At 40.2% G+C, this 21,395-nt stretch overlaps 1 protein-coding gene across 1 annotated transcript in view; it reads right to left on the bottom strand.

Moving 5' to 3' along the window:
- igf2r (insulin-like growth factor 2 receptor) overlaps positions 1-21,395 on the bottom strand; it is a 45,156-nt gene that overhangs the window by 5,078 nt on the left and 18,683 nt on the right. Inside the window, exons 12-47 of the mRNA XM_083934463.1 lie at positions 20,962-21,105; positions 20,642-20,797; positions 20,411-20,548; positions 19,094-19,244; positions 18,341-18,509; positions 18,076-18,191; positions 17,773-17,932; positions 16,759-16,935; positions 16,566-16,661; positions 16,319-16,420; positions 15,360-15,522; positions 14,992-15,168; positions 14,707-14,853; positions 14,129-14,307; positions 13,753-13,840; positions 13,429-13,638; positions 13,210-13,340; positions 12,344-12,447; positions 11,532-11,665; positions 11,242-11,438; positions 10,906-11,032; positions 10,684-10,815; positions 8,798-8,957; positions 7,729-7,837; positions 6,880-6,961; positions 5,998-6,131; positions 4,859-5,008; positions 4,609-4,773; positions 4,275-4,485; positions 3,484-3,636; positions 3,019-3,253; positions 2,445-2,581; positions 2,010-2,127; positions 713-859; positions 404-588; positions 65-251 (exon numbers count right to left, since the gene is read on the bottom strand). Coding sequence (XP_083790589.1) covers positions 65-251; positions 404-588; positions 713-859; positions 2,010-2,127; positions 2,445-2,581; positions 3,019-3,253; positions 3,484-3,636; positions 4,275-4,485; positions 4,609-4,773; positions 4,859-5,008; positions 5,998-6,131; positions 6,880-6,961; positions 7,729-7,837; positions 8,798-8,957; positions 10,684-10,815; positions 10,906-11,032; positions 11,242-11,438; positions 11,532-11,665; positions 12,344-12,447; positions 13,210-13,340; positions 13,429-13,638; positions 13,753-13,840; positions 14,129-14,307; positions 14,707-14,853; positions 14,992-15,168; positions 15,360-15,522; positions 16,319-16,420; positions 16,566-16,661; positions 16,759-16,935; positions 17,773-17,932; positions 18,076-18,191; positions 18,341-18,509; positions 19,094-19,244; positions 20,411-20,548; positions 20,642-20,797; positions 20,962-21,105 — 5,371 coding nt within the window. The remainder of the gene's footprint in view (positions 1-64; positions 252-403; positions 589-712; positions 860-2,009; positions 2,128-2,444; positions 2,582-3,018; positions 3,254-3,483; positions 3,637-4,274; positions 4,486-4,608; positions 4,774-4,858; positions 5,009-5,997; positions 6,132-6,879; positions 6,962-7,728; positions 7,838-8,797; positions 8,958-10,683; positions 10,816-10,905; positions 11,033-11,241; positions 11,439-11,531; positions 11,666-12,343; positions 12,448-13,209; positions 13,341-13,428; positions 13,639-13,752; positions 13,841-14,128; positions 14,308-14,706; positions 14,854-14,991; positions 15,169-15,359; positions 15,523-16,318; positions 16,421-16,565; positions 16,662-16,758; positions 16,936-17,772; positions 17,933-18,075; positions 18,192-18,340; positions 18,510-19,093; positions 19,245-20,410; positions 20,549-20,641; positions 20,798-20,961; positions 21,106-21,395) is intronic.

Below are 21,395 nucleotides of genomic sequence, written 5' to 3'. Positions count from 1 at the left end.
CTTTAATTTTGCTGTCTGAAGTAAAAACTGTGTGTGTAAAAACAGTGTAAAAGCTTTTACTCACGTGAGACCGCACACAGCGTCCGTGTGCCACACAAACAGATACTGGCATTCGTCCGTCTCCAGCATAAATTCGGGGATGCCGACGCCTGCCGAGGGGTTACAGTGGAACATGATGGTGGACGACACCATTTTGGTCTTCGCTCGCCCGCACTCCGACTCAGAGGGCACCATCACATCCAGGTTTCCTCCTGATGGGAGAGCAGAGACGTTGACATTTGGGCTGTCCTCAGTTAAAGACATTCTTAGTCGCACTCACGCTATTATGTCGAATAATCGATTAGTTTGTTTGATCGACAGGTCTGTAAAAGTTTCGCCTCAAAGAATCTTAGCAGTAAATTACCTTTAACGTAGTACTTGGCCTTGCTGGAGGAGCCAATCCTGCGTCTGTAGGCCCCGTTAAGTTTGACCTGGCAGATGTTGGCACCGAGACATTTGGGGAAGGTGTTGTTGGTGATGCCGGACAACTGGATGTGGTAGATGTAGCGGTCGCCGTTGGGGCGGATGTCACCAGACGCCTGATGGTGGCTGAGAGGAGGAAGGTAAAAACAAGGGTAAACAAACCAATACAGGTAGAAAATAAACCATTTAGTCTATGCAATAAGGTGAGACAGAAGAAGAAGAGTGCACTCAGCAGGTTTGCTTGTGTTACCTGAAGTAGAGCGCTCCCAGACTGAGGCTGGCTCCAGTGTCAGGAACCTGAATCGTCCCATTCACCATCACCACCTCATGCTGCTTCACCGCACACGCCGACCGGGTCTCCCAGCCAATCACAAACTCGCACGAAGCCTCATCCACACTGTTCACACAGAAACACACCGAGGTGGTCAGACACTCTTAGCATTGTGGCAGAATTAAATGTATTTTTAAGACTTAAATAGGCTGTGGCTCAGTGATAGAGCGGGTCGTCCTCCATTTGTGAGATTGGCGGTTCGATCCCCAGCTCCCCCAGTCCGCATGTCGAAGTGTCCTTGGGCAAGACACTGAACCCCGAATTGCCCCCCCCCCCATGGGTGTGTTAATGTGGTGTATATGGTCTGATTAGATGACACGGTCTGTAGATGTCCACTGCCATCTGTGTGAACGGGTGAATGTGACAAACACTGTGAAAGCGCCTTGAGTAGTCAGAAGACTAGAAAGGTGCTATATAATTTTTACCAATTAAAAATAATTGAGTGAATTTAAAACAGAAGAAAGCTCATAAATGCTGTGAAACTGTCAGATTATATTATAGAAGATGATAAAGTAAACATTAATGGACAAGTTAAAGTAAGTTATATTGTGTTTGTTAAATAAACTTTTAAAAATAAATATTTCATAGTCAAGTAAAGTCAATTTTATATATATAATGCTTTTTAAAAACAACAGGAGTGTGTTCAGATTGAGGGGTTTGGATCTGCCTTGATCCAGTTGCACGTGATTAAAGAAATAAAAGGAGCATAAAAGGCATAATGTAATACAATAAAACTACAATAGAGAAAAACATAAAGCAACCAACATGAACAAATATGTAGTTGTAGTATAAAAACGGCTATCAAACTGAGATACAGAAACTAAATTATTTTACAAAAGAGAGCTGAAGAAGGACAATTCCTCAGTATAAAGCATTTATATTGTGACTGTGAATAACATCAAGTCTGTTGGGAAATGTTGGCAATGTGCTTTAAATAATGCTTTAACTGGAGAAAGTTTAACTTTAAAGACAAACTCTCTGTTGTGTCATTAACTGGCAGTTAAATCACTGAACCAAAGAGTCAATGGTTATTGTCGACTGCAGCGTCACGCATAGTAGTTAAGACATCATAACAAGAAGTTTCTTTACACTGGAAATCTTCCTTATTTCATATAGTATTTTACTCCTCAAAGTTCTTTTTCCTAACAAATCTAATCTCTTGCTTTTGGGTCTAAAAATGAAAAAGCAGGTGATTTCACTGATGTAAACATGTTACCTGATGAGTGCCGGTCGTCCAACAGTGGAGCCGCAGCTCAGCTGGATCACAGTCTTGGCCTTGACGCCGTTACCGCACACGTCTTCTCCTGCTGAGTAACTGACGGAGATCTTTCCATCTGCAGGAGTAGTTTGAGAAACTGTGATCATAAACATATGTCCCTCACATGCTCACAGGTGCTAAGACATAAGTAATTTCATTCAATACATAAATATAATTATGAATTTTTATTTGACTCTACCTCAAAGCCTGCAGTGTTGTGAGGTTAATTCAGTCAGTTTTGAGTTACATTATTATGGAACAATAGTAGTAAAATATAAAATGCTTTTTCAAAAGCTTTTCCAAACTATTAGAAAGCTTCCTTATTGGTCATTATTGGTTTCTTAAAACGTCCAACATCAAGCACACCAAAGAATATGTGACTTGATAACCCACCTGCGTAGCTCATTGTCTGAGTATAAACTCGACCCAGGGCCTGAGTCACTCCTGCTGCTGTGCGCCGGCACACTGTCGCTCCTTCTGGACAACTTGGTAATCCACCATGGATCCCCTGACACAGGTTGATGAAGTATCTGAGGACATAAAAAAACAGAAAAGAGTTTTATATTTGAATAAAAGGTAGGATTCAGGAAACAAAGGCTAAAGAACTTTAGGTGGTCTTTCTGAAACAAGCACTTTTTTTATTGTGAAGCAGGGAGAGCTATTATAACCAAAATACTCGTTTTATTTATTTAATTTTATCTTTTATTTAGATTTAGGTGAAAAGACCTGTTGAAGGTGGAGCAGTCGTGCACTATATAATATAACCCCTAGTTAAAACCCAAACGTTTTTAAACACAACAAAGACAACAAAAAGCATTTAGCAAATGTATCTCCATCCTATAATGCCTTCCTTCCACCTAGATTAAGGATAAAAGAAGACAACTTGTGTAAAATAATGTGAAAATTTAAAAAAAAGGGATAGTTAGACATGGAAACAGTGCCCATCCACTACTAAAGCCAGACTTACGAATCTCCTCGGTGACTAAACTTCCACGGCTCAGTGAGGGAGGACAGGGTTCGGAGGTCGAAGGTCTGATGCTGGCTGACCAGCTGACACTCCATCTTCACTGGTGGACAAACGACGTTTGTGCGCCACTGAAAAGTGGCTGAGCATCCGGCCGTCTCTGAGAGCAGCTGTGGAGAGCCTCGGCCTGCAGACTGGTCGCAGGTAAACAATATGGAGGACTGACGCTTACCAGAGGCTGGAAGAGAGAGCGAGAAAAGAGTTAGTGTCATAAATGCAAACAGGTGCTTCCAAATGTTAATACAATTGAGAAATCAGCTGGGGACATTTTTCAGTTTTGCTCATTGCTTTCTCACTCTACTCTCGTGTCTGCCTGTTTAAACTTCCTAAAACAACTTTTTAAAGCACAAGTAATAGTTTGAGTAAGAATCCTTTCTGTGTTTTCATGTGCTCCCTCTCTCCTGTCACCTGGATTGCAGAAGCCCCACTTCTTGTCTGTGTCGTAATCGGCGGTGGTGGCGCACCACTTCCTCCCGTCTGTCCTCTCGTCTTTGGTGCAATCTGTGTACGACTTCTTCATAAGCGTGAAGGGGAACACGCACACCTCGCCCTCGTTTGTCACTAAATCACACAAAACAAACTCATAAACTACTTTCCAAAAGGTATGATGATCTTATGTAATGATTATGATCCATATCACAGTGTACAGTGTAGAGGCTTTTCTTCCTTTCACACATGTAGCTTAGTGGAAATACTGTTTGGTTAAGGTAAGGGACAGCGCCTGGATAGAGCGTGCAGGAGGGTGGACATGATCTTTGTCTTTTGCCATTCCTTTGATTAGATTTTGGCATCGGCTTGTTAATTTGGCACAGTTGCATTCTGGAATTCTCCAGACAATCAGCTACTCCATTCACACATGGGCTTAATCGGACATTAAAAATACATTTTTTACGAGGGAGTTGCCAGGGTAATGCCTGTTTAATATCCAGTCCGACTGATTCAGACATTTGCGTTCTCACACACAGGTCGGGTAATGTGTAGATGATTTCAAGGTTTCATGTGTGAAAGGGGCTTAAGAAAAATATCTAATTTATGCTAACCTACAAATTTCAGCAGAATGAAATATGAGTGAAGCTTTTACACATGCAGAATCAGATTTAAACCTTTGTCTTTTTGATGAAAGATCCAAGGTCCACAGCCAGATTCTAGGCTTTTTTGAAAGGGTCGTTAACAAGATACGTATACAGTAGCAGGCCTACCTGGTGGGCAGGGATCTCCGCCACCATACTGCATCAGAACGGCGTCCTCGTCATGTTTGAAGTCCATCTTCATGGCCTTGCTGATGCCAAATGATGAGGCTGACTTGTCAGAACCAGAACCAGACACTTGGCAGACTGCGCTATTCTTACAGGCCGGCTCCGTCACTGAGCCGCAGACGCTGATGTGGTAAACGCTGGAGCTCGCTGGTACCTAAAATTAAGTACTTAACTTGTTTACTACAGTTTTTAACTGGTAACCCAAAGTCTGCAGCAACAAAACACTCACAGGAAAATAGATTTATTCAGATGAAGGGAATATTTGTGCACCACTTACCTGGACTTCACCGGAGAGGGTTGACAGGTCAAAGGTGAACTCGAGCTGGGAGTCGGTGAGCTGGCAAATGCTGGTGTTGGTGTGCGTTGCGTCTGAACACACTATAGGGGTCGCCCACTCAAACAAATAGACACATTCCTGCAGCCTCAGCATTTGTGGAGAGCCCTGGATATAAAGATATAAAATCAATGCTTTTAGAAAAGTAAACAGTGCATGTATTCTTATCAAGGACATTAAAGTGCTGACTGACCAGCTCCAGGCCTCTCTGGCAGGTAAATATGATGGTGGAAGTGTAGTTCTGTGCAGGATCAGCTGCACACTTGGTGGAGCTGCTGTAAGTGATGGACACTTCTCCTGTTGCTTTATTGACCACAGGGCCGCTGGTAGTTCGTCCAATGTCCTTTACGAGACAGAAAGGGAGAAGATTAAAGAGAGAAAAGGAAGTAAAATTATTGAAAGAGACAGAAAAGAAAAAATAATGACACATTGAGAATTGAGATCATCATACAAAGAAAGACGGAAAAAATGATGAAAACAACACTTTTAACCACATTTGTGTTTCCAACATTGTTTGCCTTCAGTTGTAAACTTTTTATTCTTTGTTGTTGTTGTTTCTAACTTGTTTGTTTGTATTATTTTTCTTTTCATCTATCTAGCATTAAATGCTACATGCCAGCCAACAAAAAAAGTGCATTTCCTCCATTAAATTGTTTTCAATTTAAATTCATGTGCTGGCACAAAAAGGGACAACCTAAATGGACACATGAGCCTCCAAAAATCCGTCAAAATTCCTTTAAGTACAACATAATGATAATAATCCTAATAATAAACTTGATTTCTATAGCGCCTTTCAAAACCGGGGATAGAAGGTGCTTAACCAAATAGAAAACATGGTAAAAAGTGAAGGCAGTGCACACACATACTGTATATAAACATTCATACGTATACATCTAAAATAAAAGCCTTAAAAGAGATAAAAGATAGAAAGATGATAGAAAATGTAAAAACAAACCAACACAAAAAAATCATTAAAATGATAAAAATATTATACAAAGGCTACTCTGTACAGGTGGGTTTCTATAACCTGTTAGAAAATGCAGCATGTAATGTGCATTGGCGATAATAACAATAGCCGGAACTAAATCAAGATGACAACCAAAACCAGTCTTTATAATATTTGTTGTCCTGTTGCATCAAGAGTTGCCTTCAGACTTCTTACACGTCGTGCTCTCTCTGGTTTTCATCAAAAAACAACAAACCACATGAAAGTGAGGTCGAAGTCCACCATTCCGGATCAGCTTTGTATGAAAGTAGCTGAGGGAGAATGTGTGTGTGTGTGTGTGTGTGTGTGTGTGTGTGTGTGTGTGTGTGTGTGTGTGTGTGTCTCACCACAGGAGGTCCATTATCAGGATCCATACAGACGGCAGCTCCAGGGGGGCAGGTGACCCCGGGGATGGGGTTCAGAGGCTGACATACGTTGATGTAGAAGTCTGGAGATCCGTCACTTTGGTCCACTGTCTCGTCTGAAAGAAGACAGAAATATTATCGGCCAGTATCACGGACAATATCGACGTGTATGTTGTCTGATATACACCCATATAAAAACCTTTTTACAAAACATATAAAGCAGAAAAACGAGGCTTGCTGTGATTAAAACATGGTGTCACATGAATATTTTTTTATTTTTCTATTTATTCTTAATTTAAATGAGTGAACATTTGGCTGAAATTGAACATGGTGTTTGTTGTTTTGCTATTTTATTTGTATTTTACTTTTCAGTGTTATTTCTATAATTGGTTGAAAATGTCATACAATGTATGTATTTTGTACAATAATGGTAAATATTCTAATTTAATTTTTAAAAAATCTTGTTATTGTTGTAGACCACATGGAAACAGTGCAGTGACAACCCATCATTGTAGCGTGACAGTACATTCAATAAAGAATAAGGGGAGCAAAAAGTAAACAAATATATTGGTATTGCATTGACGTAAATATTCTTTCATAAGTTATTTGTTAAGGAATATATATTATATATAGTATAATACATTTCTATAGCATCTTTCATAACAAAGTGCAGCTCAAAGGGCTTTACAAAAACAAAAACCTAGCTGGTGTTGGCTACAATAAATCTGGATGAATATTGTGCCCCATAAATGACTGAAAACCTGCACTTACATGATGCATATTGTACTAAATGTGCACGAACCAACTCATAAGTCATCTGATTTCTGTATTTAACTGTTGAGATGTACACGTTTGCTCACTGACCTGTTGCTGTGTAATATCCACTGACATGAATCAGAGGTGTCAGATCTATAAGAGCAGAGCCATTCTGCACTGAACACTTCACCTGAAAAACATTGAACAAAAAAGGAAATAAATAAATGTCAGTGGTACATTCTTGTAGAGTCACAGCAATAGTTTTCAAAGCACAGTAATTCCACCTTTTGGATTTTTACAATGGCTATAGCAACTTCTTTTTTTATGTTTTCTTCCCTCAATCCTGATTTTAAAGAGTTATTCTGGAACAAGCGAGTTGGAGAAAATCCTGCGCTTCCTACAGCGTCACATCATTGAGCTCTACATTCCTGACTACTCCGATTATCCTTGAGAAGCCTCTATAGGCCGATTGTAGTCCACCTGCAGACTTCATTCAACTGAAATTCAATTTGCTCTGTGAAATGGCCAATTTAGTGCTAATCCATGAAGGAATGTTCCACATACTTCACTTCACACTAAATGGAAATAACCTCTGACAATTCTTTACTGTATCATGTAATCATTTGTTGTTGTGAAAAGCCAATACCACCTCAACAAAGGGGCTGATAATAATAATAATCATATAATAATCTGTATGTGTTTAGATACATGCAGATATTTTTCTGCAACACTTGTCTCGTCATGTTAAGGTTGTCATATCAGCAAACACATACAAACACAAACTGGGATAGGGTTTGATGTAACTCATAACTAAACATACATTTGATTTAATTTACCAATAAAAGCACATTCCTTTTCATTTTTTTCTTCGCTGTGGTGCACGGGATAACAATTGAATTTGATATTAATATACTTTGCCGAGCATATCACACTGACATATACAGAAAACATACTTACTGGCTGCTCACAGACCAGGGGTGTGTGGACAGAGAAGAAGTGTGTGCAAGTCTCAGCGTTGGAATCGATGAGAACTGGCTCTGTCGGGGCTGAGCCCATGTTAGGAGGTCTGGACAAACACATAGCATAACTGGTGATCACTGTATATTTGAAGTAGCTGATACCTAAAATAATATATTATCCTTGGAAAAAAAGGACTTTATTTAAAGTGTAAAGAAAAAGTGTATGACTGATATTTCCCACTTCATGTCTGGTTCTTTGAGCTACGATTATAAATGATAAAAAAGCCACATATTTTGTAAGCATTTTATCTGCTGGATGTTTGTATTCAAAGCTAATCCCACTGAAGATACTTTAATGAATTTGCTGTTCACGCTTTTCCCCATGTGAGGGTGACAGAAATGTATCTGTGAGTAAATGACAGAATACATCTAAAACCGACTGAAAACTTGGTTGTTGTTTTCACAGCTGTCACAGATTTGAATACAAAGCAAGTGAGGGGCAGTTGTCTTTGGTGTTTTTAGTTGGCCAAGAGATGTAACAATGTGCCTTGTCCCTGAAAAAGTAAAATCAATTAAATATCGTAGTCCAAGGGTTAAGATTATTAAGATGTCACAGTTAAAGGCAGAATGATGTATAGACTCAGCCCTCTAAATCATCATTTACGACCAATAAATTTATGACCAATAAATTTATGACTTGTGTTTTCTCTTTGTGATTTCATTTTGCTGTGTGAGGGATGTTTATGGGCCAGTGGTTGTGTACCTCCCTGGTCAAGGAAAAAATGGAAAAAGCCCGTTCCAGAACGTGCCTGAAACTGGGCGCTTCTGGTGTCTACCCTTAATGTTGTGTTTACAAACAGTAACAGACAAATCCTAATCATTCTGCCTTTAAATACTCGAACAATGACGTAGTTTTTTCATTTGGCACCATCGTCTTCATATACGTCTAATACATTTTTTTTCCTTTATACTGGCATGCATGTCATACACACAAGCAGCTTTAGAAGAAAACAAAGATGAGAACTATAATAAAAGAATAAACATGAGGGGGGGGTGGTCCGGGGTACCTGCAGATGAAGTTGATGATGGTGTTGTGTTTGAGGGCTGGGTTTGCAGGGCAAGGACTTCCTCCTTCATACGTCAGCTCCAGAACGTGATCCTTGTATGAAAGTTTCCTGCTCACCTGGCCGCCGCTCACTGCTGTTGTGGTATCCTTAATACACACAGCTAAAACACATGATTAAATAACATAACTGCACAAATACTATAGTATTTTTTAGAGACAGCACTTTAAAATAACAGCGTGGGCAATTCTTTCTAGAATCTTAAAAGACGATTCATTACAAATGAGGATGGGTTTTATTCGCTTTTTGTTAGTTATTATGTCACACAGATGATTAGATTGGATTCAGATTCAGATTCCACTGAGGATCCCGGATATTTGTTGATGATTTTTCAAAAAAAAAAAAAAAGCTAACATTTTTGCCATTTTCTCATGAACTACAGCACTCACGCTAACTAAAGAAAAGTCTGCCACATGTATCCCATATTTCTCCATCGCTATGTATTCTGATGTACGTAAAACCTTTCTAAACATTCTCGTAATTTTAATTACAAATTCAGATCTACTGTGCAGCGGCATGCACGCTCTCAATGCCTTCCAGTTTACTGTGTGATACCTACTACAGCCTGGAGTAAAGGAGCAGTCAATAATTTGAGAAGTCCTGGAATTTCGGGTCTCTTATTACATTCAGTGGTGACGCATGACAGCTGTGATGCAAGTCCCCAGTGTTACATAAACCATACAAATCTGTGAGCATGACTAAACAGTGACCAGGGGAGAAGTGAATGAATTCTTAATGGAGGAACCCTACTCATTATTCAGGGCCTTCCACTCATTTCTAGAGATTTTTTTCAAGGACTTTTCAGTAAGGCTCCAGCCGTAATGACTGACAGGTATCATGCCACGCACTAATATGTGCCTCACTATGGAAGTCTGATTTAAGAGATGTGCAGTCTACGGTATGATTATTACCAATCTATGGAATAATGACAATGATGACAAAAACAGTGACTTATATTTACAAGTTATAGTTTCATCCGGCCTACATGAGCTACCATGTGACATGAATCTTCACAACAGCCTGTTTAAAATATTCTTATCCACAAACTCACATTTGAATGTTAATGTGATGCTTGATATAACCTTTGTTATTTGTTTTCTGATAGAAAGCCCAGCAGCTCATACAAGGAAAATAGGAGAATATTGAAATCTTATTTTTTTCCCTGACATTTGACTTCTTCTCTCATTTGTGTTTTCAAGTGTTTTCCATGACTTGAAAAATTGAAAAAACTGTTTTCCAGGTTTTTCCAGGACGTATGGGAACCTTTATTATTTGCTGTTTCTGTTAGAATATCTGATTTGTCCCAAGATAAAGCACTGTTTATTGGAATCTGCATTATTTATTCACATATAACTGGTATCTGCAGGAGCTGTAAAAGCTGCTGTCTGGTCTCCCTTACTCCGGTTATTTCTGAAAGTTAAAAAAAATTTTTTTTCTCTGCTTTATGCTTTCTAATAAATTATGTAGAGGTAGAATGGGCAACACGTTTAAACAGATGTTCCACCTCTATATGTAATAACTGTGCTGTATTTCATAGAATAATATATATCAACATATTTTAAACATCTGCATCCCCATCAAATAATTATTAGTGTGTGAAACCACCTGCGAAAGGGCATTTAGCTGAAATCTCATCAGCTCTGACTGGTTTAAAGCCGATCTGATTGGCTGCAAAATAGATTTTTGTGCGCACATGCTAGATGCTCATAACGTAAGCAGGTGACCTTTGAGCCTCTGCTGACTTTGCAAGTTTACTGTGTTGTGTCCGAGCAACAATATCCTTTTTTTACACTTGGCAGCCCAGCCTCAGGATTTATGTATGTTTGTACCGGTTTCAGGGCTGCATCCAGCGTTGGTTATGTTTCCACAGATGTTCATGCGGAACATCTTCCTGTGGTCCTGAGGATCGTACACAGTGTAACCTCCTTCCTTTGTCAGGGTGTTGAGATCAAACAAATGACCTTGGAGAGAGGAGAGTTGTCGTTTAGAGAAATACAAATGCATTGCATTACACTAGAGGTTTACTGCTGATTTATTATAAAATGTCTGACCTGTAGCAGGGTTTGTGACCCTGCAGTTGTCGTGTTTGGTGCTGCTCAGAGGGCAGGCGGCAGCTGTTAACCAGAGGAAGGTGTACACACAGTCCTCGATAGCAGAGATCAGAGTTGGCCGGGAGTCCTGGATGGGAGGTGGGAACACACATGTTTTTCCGTTCCTTATATAAACAATATATCCTTTCTATGGGTTCATCTATTACTGTGTTCCACACTAACAAGACACTGGTGAGAGTGCTGTACTGTTAAACAACCCTTCATGTTTTATATACATATATCCATCCATCCAAGCTGAACACCAACACTGTACCATTTGATGAGTGTATCCCTTACAACTTTGTCTTTGTCACACTTGAAGCGGATGATGCTGCTCCTGTTGCGGTTGCCGTCGGGACACAGCTGGCCGCTGGTGTACTGCAGCTTCAGGACATTTCCGTCCAACGTAGGACCAGACTTCACCTGCCCCAGACTCACATACCCCTCTCCATCCTTCACACAGGATGCTGCACTGGAGGGACACTTCCATGAACCTGTCACCAGGTGATCAGAGCAGTCAACTTTGGATTTTCATTGTAAAGAAAATTGTAAATAACTATCATAGTGAAGTGTTCATGCACACTGACCTCCCTGCTGCACCAGCGACCTGCAGACATTGATGTAAAACCGTTTTTTTGTGTCTTCCGTAGAGGACTCCGCCTCCCAGTTCCTAGCGTCCATAGCCAGAGGGGAGAGGTCGTACGAGTTTCCCTGATCATCTCTGAGGACAAAAACACACATACAGATGGTAAACATTCAGTCGCATACTTGTTCAAGTGTCAGATTTATGCCTGCTGAGCTGGGCTGAGGACATACTTTATCATGTAAACAACAAGACTAATTAAGACTGATAAAAAAATATTTTTTTAAGAAATTACATTTACAGTGGCATGTTTGTGTCATAAAAGTTTCTCGACCAAATCTGATAAGATAAAAAGCTATATATCCAAAGGGAAATTGAGATTTATGACCAGCTGCTAATTAAGTTGCAGTAACTGATCTGTTTAAGTGTAACAAGAAACTTTTTCTGCAGTTGCTGGAGGAGTTGAAATACTGTAACTTATAATCAAATCAAATCTTGGAATCATTTATTTTGGAAGAATGCTGTAAAATGTCTTGGTTCCTGTATTTATTTCTTTAGTAGATAGAAAAGAGTGAACATTTATTTGTAGGATGTCAGTGTAGCCTATATCTTTATATAGTTCTATAATAGCATAATCCAGCATATCTTCTACTCATATTAGGACAGTATGACCCCCAGTGGACATATAGGAATATTAAAATGAATAACTTCTCTTCAAACTCAGTAGGCCAGTTCTGGCCCTGGGACTGTATGTTGGACACTCCTGAGATAAGGAATAAAGGAGGATGACATGTGGGAGGTGGTAGAGGTTGTTACTTGTAGGAGCAGCTGGTGGTTTTGACTGGAACGCAGGCCAGAGAGGTGGGCCATCTAAACAGATAGGTACAGTCTGGAGTCTCCTTGATGAACTCTGGTGTTCCCTTAACAAGTGAATCAACACAACACACAGTTAGTTAATATCATTAAAGTTTAAAAAAGACTTCTAACTTCCCCTGAAGCGCTCTCTTTTTTTTTTTTTTTTTACATGTTTTGTTGGCGTATGGTATCACCAATAATCCTATCCAACAGCTCAAAGGCACACATGCTCAGAAAGTTACACTCATAAAAATGATTATTTCGAGAATTTTAATTTTATTTTTGTTTTTTATAACATCAAAGCAAACAAAACAACCATGTGTTGCCTGTCACTTCTATCCTACACGCATTTTAGCGCCGTTTCAGAAATTATCTCTAACCAACGCGCTTGAAAATGCATAGCACAGACCATTCACATACGCTGGGCATGCACATGTCGGTGGAAACATAGTGTAACACCACTGGACACAGGACTTTTCACAATGCTCTTGAATAAAAGCTTGCTTCCCGCACATGCAGGCAGTAGCAGCATTATAAAATGCAGAATTTAAGAATTTAATAACAACAGCTGCTAGCATCAACAACAAGGTAAGCAACAACTGGAATGTGTTAGCCTTGTTAGCTCATGTCATTCATTCTCTTCCAGAGAAGAGTCACATGACAGGGACGTGCCAGGTAAGACCCAATCAGGAAGTGAACTTGGGTGTCTGTGTCCTCAAAAGTCTCAGTTTTAGAGGTTTAAAACGTATTAGTGGATGAAACCTATTGAAACCAGATAAGAGCTGTGGGATCAGCTGGTTTTCGGTCTTTGTATGTGTGAAACTCACAGGATGCCTGTCAGGGTGGCAGGTGAAGTAGATCTCAGTTGATCTTTGATATATCTTATGACAGGTCTCTCCATTGGTGTAGTTCAGGATGAGCTGGTCTCCCACATAACTCAGAACCTGGGTTGCCAATCCTGCACAGAATAATGACACAAATGAATACATACAACACTAAATCAAATGTCAGAATATTCAAGCTGTTTTTCTATTGGTTTTCTGTACCTGCAATCTTGTGGTTTTGCCCCTCCACCTGGCAGGAGGAGACATCGTCACTGCCTGTGTCTTTGTGGGTGCAGATGCCTCTCTGGAGCCCCCCGCAGACCGACAGGTGGTAGGTGTACTTATCACTGTTGATGGAGTAATCCTGACCCTTCAGAGAGCTCAGGTTGAACTCGTAGCCACTTTTGGGATCACGAACGCGGCAGTCATCACCTGGACGAATAAGTTTGGACAATGACCAAAGAGGCACATATTCTTGTCCCTCCCATATCTAAAAGCAGAAGTTTTAACCTTAAAATAATAAATATTGGTATCCACAGATCTCACCTTGAGACTTCCTGATGGGGCAGGCCTCAGATGTCCTCCAGATGAAGACATATTCACAACCATCTTTACGGTCAAACATGGGGGAGCCCTAGAAATGGACAGACACAAAAAAATTAAAGCATCACATTATAAAGAGATTTCATTGGTCAGTTGCCTGTCTTGTGTGTTGTTCTCATGGAATATGCAAATAGTAAACTTAAGAGAAAATGTAAAAACTGCACATCGATCTTAGCATTGATGTTTAAACCCAAATGAAGCTCGCTGAACCATCTGCCTTGATTAGTTTATGGTAATGGCCTGAATGTATGCAAACTGCTTTGGAAACAATTCACTGCTGATAAGACTGGGTGGTGACAGCGGGAGCTTTAATACTCACCGGATTGTCATCGCACTGCAAGATGATGCGCGTTGAGTAGCGGGATGTGGCACCACACCGGTCTCCGTTCTGGTACACGATGCTGATGGAGCCGTCCTCCGCCACCTGCGGGCTGGACTGGATGTATCCCAGGTTGTAACTCTTTCCATCAATCATGCCACACGCACCCAAAGGGCCCACTGGAGAGAAGAAAGCAATTAATGACAGGAAGAACAGAATGATTTGATGATTTCCCTTTAGCCTGACTTTGTGATCTGATATGCTGCTTGTTGTTTTATTGCAAAGGGTCCCCATTGTTCCAACTATGACTGCTGATCTTAGATGCTTTGTCACATAGAATTTGCCTAACAAAAAGTCAAATTTTAGGCAGATATCAAAACATGTGAGGTGGTCAAATGGCTTTTGACAGATCGGAAAAACGAAGAAAATGAAAACTTTAATGAAGGCTGAATTTTTTCAGTCTGTGTTTTAACGTGTTTGACACAAGGTTAGGTTGTAGTTATTTTTAAATAATTTGGACTTATTTACTGTATGTGTAGGTGAAGTGTAGGTGGAGAAACATGGACGAGCATAATGACCTGGACAGTAGGTGAGAGGAGGGAGAGGTTTGCAGACGTTGATGTAAAAGCTGCGTGCTTTGACTCCATCCGTATCTATGGCGATCCAGGGGCTGTCCTCTCCATCCCGGATCAGGTGACTAAGGTCATACTCGTTACCATGGGAGTCTAGAGAGAAGTACATTTACACACACAAAAACGGAGAAGTACTTGAGCGTTCTTGAGTACTTTTACATTTATGTTTCACTCCGTGTGTCTGTGTGTGTGTGTGTGTGTGTGTGTGTGTGTGTGTGTGTGTGCCCGTACCACTGATCTGGCAGTCAACTGGAGCAGGGACGCAGACCAGAGCGGTGGAGAACTCAAAGAAGACGTTGTGGACCACGTGGTTCGGTAAAGAACTCATGTCCTCTCGCAGCAGTTTTAATGAGCCAGGGTGAGAGTTTGGATCGCACACGAAATTAATGGTGAAGGAGTCCCGAGTTGCTGAAACAGAGATGGAGAAAGATAAATAAATTAATAATCTTAACCTCCAATAAAATAAAAACTAACCTGGTCCAAAAAAAATGTACCAAAAATTAACATGAAAATAAACAACTTATCATATGAATAAGTGAATATGTGTGCCTGAATATAAAGTTCTACCAATGAAGCTCTTAGTTACTGTAAATAATTACCTGTGGGGTCGTCCAGGGGTCCCTTATATGTGAGTGTGAGCAGACCATCGGTGGAGTACTGGAGGGTCTTCTCCACCCCCACTGGGCTGGAGGGATGATCTTCTTCCAGCTCACAGCCGGCCATGCCTGGACCGCATGCAGCCACCTCTGAGCAGATGTTCACCTACGGGGAGGTGAAGTGAACAAAACATTCTTTTGTTGAATTTTGAAGGAGTTGTCCTGTATTGTACATCTATATATCCCAAATGTCTCCAAAATCAGGATAAAAAAAAACTTTAAAAAACTAAAACATCCGTCACAACCGTTTTTTTTTAGCTGATGTAAAGTTAATATTTTAGAGCTGAAACAATGAGACAATTCAATGATTTGTTGATCAGCAGCTACATGTGGATTCCCGTGTTATTTTACCATTTATTTTATTTATTTACTTTGCAAGATACAACCTTACTTCACCTTTCATATTTATAGGGTTTTGTAACATTTTGATGTTTACACACCATCAATTAATTGTTTTTAATTTACTTTAAAAACGGCAAAATGTTTCCGAAAAATATAAGTATTTACTGCGTTGACTGGTCTTACATTATAATTAAAATTAAATTTAAAAAAACAACCAACTTAAAAATGTCTAGGGAAGCTTTCACTTAACAGTTTTATAGACTCAACTAATAATCAAAAGCTTAATGTATTACTACAATAATTGTTTGTTGCAGCTTATTTTTATGTATACGCATCATTACTATACATAAAGCTTATATCTAACTACCATGGATGGAGTTATTAAACTCCACACTAGTGCAAGTTTGTCTTGTAACAACACAGACAATATCACAGCCGTATTAAAAGCTGAATGCATGAAAATGAATGCATTGTTGTCAACATCACACAAATATATTGAAACAACATGGAGAGCTGCATTATTTACGGTTGGCTGAGGGTTATCACTGTGTCCGTCTTACCAGAAAGTCCTTTCCATTCGCAGTCGTCTTGTATCCAGTCTTAGAGGCCAAGAGCTGCAGGTTGAACTCAAAACCAGTGTTGGGGTCCGTCACCGCACAGTCCTGAGATACAAAGACTTTTTATTTCTCACGCTCTATTTATCGTTGTCTTATCTTATCTCTTCATCTTTCTATATCGCTGTCTTCTAAGTGTGCATACATAAGTGAAACACAGCATGAGTTTATGTCTTAATATAGCTGAACTCACATTGTTCTCTGTGGTTTGGATGGCGCAAGCTGCCCTGGTCTCCCACATGAAGTTGGCGGTACAGTTCTGGTACATCAGGAACCGCGGGCCCATTGACTGCACGGCGTGGAATACAAACAGAGTCCCATCTCAGACACATGCAAAGCGTTCACAGGCTGTGCTCGTCCTTACGGTATGAACTGCACCGACTCACCAGTGATCCTCTGGAGCAGACCAGGTGGATGCGTGTCGTGTATGTGAGCTTCTGGCCGTCTGACATGCAGGCAGAGCCGTCTGTGAACTCCAGCATCAGCTTGTCCCGCCCCTCGATGATCGGCCCTCTCTTGGAAATACCCATGTTACTGACGGATACGACCTCCTTCGGAGAGCCCTGAGGGCGCAGGGGAGGCAAGGAGAGTTCATTTTTTTTATTTTGACCACATTTCAGTAAAAAGGCAATTCCAAGTGCTTTACAGAAAACACTCAAGAGAATTTAAAACAAAAACAAGCAAAAAAATAGTACAAGACAGGTATAAAATACAAGAATAAAAGTTACAGTGCAGTGTAAAAATTACTAGTTATTGGATTTAATAAAAGGCAAAGACTAATAGAGCAGCAACGATAAGTCATCTAATTGTTGCAGCTAAGTAAATATATATTTGGGTTTTGAACATCACAAGACATCAGTTTGGACTTTTGTGAATTTTTCACTATTTTCTGTCATTTTATAGACCAAACAATTAATCTAGAAAATAAAATTAATCAATAAATATAAATTTAAGTGCACTAAGGAAGATTTTAATGGGGGAAAAAAACTCTTATGGGCTTAGCTTTTACAGTTAAATTCTGTTCTTATTGTTGTGTTTCTAGCTGAATTAAATTAAATATATTATACCCTACAGTAAGGACATTCAGACAAGTATTTATGTTTATCAAGAATTACTGTTTATGTGTATGACGATGGGGGGGGGGTCAAGTTTGCTTTAAATTCTTGAGGAATTGTAATTGATTATGATTTGGTTTGTTTTAATGTTTGTTGAAAGGATGACAGTTTTGTTTCTCTTCTATATTTAATTCAGTGATAAATATGTATATTTTAGTGTGTGTGTGTGTGTGTGTGTGTGTTTGTGTGTGTGTGTGTATACAAGTGTGCCTGAATGACACTGACTGTGTGTGGAGCCAAAGAAGAATAACCAATGCTTATGAAACAGAGAAAGCTGTTATAGACCTGCTCTGATATGTACTTCATCTCACAGACGGACGCATGGCGGTCGCAGCCTGGTACAGCGTTGATTGGCCGACATATGTTGATGTAGTACTTCTTCAGGTTCATGGTGTCGGACAAATCCATGGCCTGCCAGTTGCTACCGGAGGAGGAGCGTGACAAGCTGGAGAAGAAGGTAAAAAGAAGGTGAGGAGGTTGGTTACAGGTAAGTTACATGTCGCACTGAATCTGTGTTAATACAAAGTATACAGACATGTTTAATATGTTAAGTTGTTTGGCGAAACAAAAAATGTCTCCATGCATTACCTGGATAAGTCGTACTGCTCCAGAGTGATGGGATCAGTCACCAAACACTCGTGGGGTCTTTCAGGACATGCATAGGATGTATACCAGCGGAAGTTATATGTGTACTTGTCCTCAACCTGGATTCAGAAAATTAAGACAAGATTAAAATTACAGGTCATACTGGTGATTTACAAAATAAAAAAAAATAGAGGCCAACAGGAGACCATAAAGAAAATGTGTAGGCATGTATTGTCAAAACGACAACACATCTAGAGACAGAGCCTACTTGAAATTCAGGTTTTCCAGCTCCAGCTTCCGGGTCACAGAGAAAAGAGATGACGGTGGATCTGAGAGTGTGTTCTTTGTTGTTGTACTGGGAGCCGTTACTGTACGTCAGCTGGATCAGGCCGTCGTAGTACGACAGACGGGAGTTGGCTTCCCCAAGACTCCAAGAACTGAAGTGGCAGACGAAAGAAAAGAAATCCCCATATCACGAATGCAGTTTCTCTTCAAGTTTACAGGATATTAGATTTGAGATGATGCCCTAATGCATTAAACATTTAAAAAATTCTAACTTTGAGGCCTGTGTTTGTGCTGGTTAATTACCCTTTTTCTCTCATTTGTTCAATATCTCCAATTTCAACAAGACCGAACGTAATACTGAGAAGAAATGTCACAGTATTGTGAATATTACTCTGCAAATGCTCCTTCTATAAACACACTGTGTACAGTACAGTACTAATTTAGGCCGCCAAAAACATCCGATACATACAAAACATGGTACCCCTCTATTTTTTAGTAATGTATTGTATATAGCAGTTATTACAACTAGAAAAAGAAAATACATACAAAATACACACATACAAATACAGGCATACAGATGCTTATAATGATGATTTTTTTAATCCTAGAAAAACATAAACATCTGTGGCACGTAAACAAGCACATTACAAATACTTCTGATTGAATCTGCTGATTGGTGATGACAATTTTACTTATAATGCTGTGATTAGTAGTGTGAGTGTGTGCCCTTTCTTACCTCTTTTCGACCTGGCACGCTCCGGCTTTCACAGGACAGCTGGCAGCTTTGACTGGACCACACACGTTGATGAAGTAGTCGTAGTTGCCGCTGGTCAGGTTGTAGAAGCCGCCGTCGGCTTTAGAGAGAGGCGACAAGTCGAAAGAGAACCCTGTGGAAGCGTCAGAGGCCCGTTAAGAGCGGAAAATTACAGCAGAGTCAAAGAAGAAAACACTGAGAATGCAATGTAGATCATGCAGCAACAAGTAGCTTCTTCAATGATTTGCATGTAACAACTCTCATGAGTCGTAGAGGTAAAATTGCCTGGAACTCCCAACATGGTGGAAGAGTTGCATAGTGGAACGTCCTCATAACCAGTTCAGTTGATTTAACTTCTGTGTGTTGCTTTAAGAATCACAAGAGGAAAAATGGATTTGAGATAAGCAGAAAAGTTTTCTAAAAAGTTGCACACTGTTTTGGCTCTTTGTATCCCCCACATGTAAATATGAAAGCAGTGCACAAACCCATTTGGCCCGTTAGACAGTGGCATAGTCACATCAGGCCACTCCCGATGTGGTCTGTGAGCTTTTCAACTGTCAAAAAGGTTATCAGCCAAATGTGGATGTGTCCTGTTGCCATTTGTTTGCCATAAGGTGACGATAAAAGTGCTTTTTATTGTTTACTGCTTAATTCATAATCAACTAGAAAATAAACAAGTTCAGGGTTTGCTCTGGAAAGCCTGCTACATGAATGTTTTTTGGTAATTTTTAAAGTAACTTCAACTGGATGCATGTAACTCCAGCCTGCTAACCAGCAGATTATCAACCTCCTGCTGTGTGGAATCAGAAAGACCCAGACTAATTTTTCTTAAAACAGTTGAAACACTCTGTTTCCACTTGTTTTCCCTGAAGAATAATCATTTAAATGATTTTTCATGCAAATATCCTCTGGTTCCAGCTTCACAGACGTGATGACTTGCTGCTTTGTCTGTTTTATATGATAGTAAACTCAACATATTTGGATTTCTGCACTGTTATAAAAAAATATTTTTCTGGCCTTTTATAGACCAAACATTTATTCGAGATGATAATACAAAAACAATTGTCAGTTGCAGCCTAAAATAAAAAGCCTCTCTCCCTGTAGCTCTCAAGACTTAACTGGCAAATACTAGAGATTTGTTTCGTGCTTGAATAGTTTTTTTTCAGATACATATTCCCCATTAACCCTGTTGCTCCTTCGCATCTTTCCCTCACTGCTGTGTTTTTTCTTGCTCAAGTAAAATATTGATCAGTTAGAAACCATGTTGATTAAACTGTATGGGTTTTATGTAGATCGTACCAGCCTGACCGTCCTCCACTTTGCAGTCGTCTCCCTGTGTCTTCGAGAGGACGCAGGCAGCAGCGGTGTACCACTCCAACTCATACACACATCCGTCAGACGAAACGCTGCGGAGGACAGGAGCGCTCTCCAGATCTCCTGTAAGGAAGGCAACAAGAAGAAAGGGAGACTTTCAAACAGATGTTCAAGAGAAATATATTGAATGACTCCTCGTATCTCTGTTCAACCTACCGGGTTTGCACTTGAGGGTCAGGATAGTTTGGATCCTTTTCTTTTTATCGACGCAAAAACTTCCATCAGTATACACCAGTCTGATGTCATTTCCTATTTTAGTCTTCTGTGGAGATGAGAGAAAGCTGCCCAGGCTGATGGCCTCATGATTCTTATCTGAGGCACAGGGACACAATAAATAAACAAAGTGCTACATCTATCCCTGTAATTTCACAAATTTGGCAACGTTATTGGAACTCCTCAGCTACCACCACTTTTATCTGAAATAGTCTTATTCCATTCGTCTTTATAAACCCCCCCATCCTCGTGGAGACTCTTACCCACGGCACAGATGGAGGCATTCACCGGGCAGCCGGCGGCAGCTCCTGTCTGGAGGACTTTGTGACAGATATTCAGGTAGAAACGGGAGTCTGGTTTTGGAGATTTAGCATCCACCGCCTCCCAGTTCCCTCCGACATCTGACCCTGGAGCAACACAGAGGGAGGTGGGACAAATGTTAAGTCACCAGACAGAATGGAAAACTATATGGAGTCAATATGGCCACAACCAACTGCTATTTTTAGGAACACATTTGTACATTTAAATGTACAATATGACCATGTTCTGCCTCTCAGGTCTCTCAATCAAAACAACAACAAAAGATGCAGTTTGGTGATGTCGTGAAGTAGCGTGGGATCATGGGAGATGCCATGTCTCCTCCTCTCCAAGACATACAGACCAGGGGCCTCAATTATAAAGGTGGTGTACGCACAGA

Source organism: Echiichthys vipera (assembly GCF_963691815.1).
Source record: "Echiichthys vipera genome assembly, chromosome: 19".
Lineage (NCBI taxonomy): Eukaryota > Metazoa > Chordata > Actinopteri > Perciformes > Trachinidae > Echiichthys > Echiichthys vipera.
This window is presented reverse-complemented; position numbering and strand designations above follow the sequence as displayed.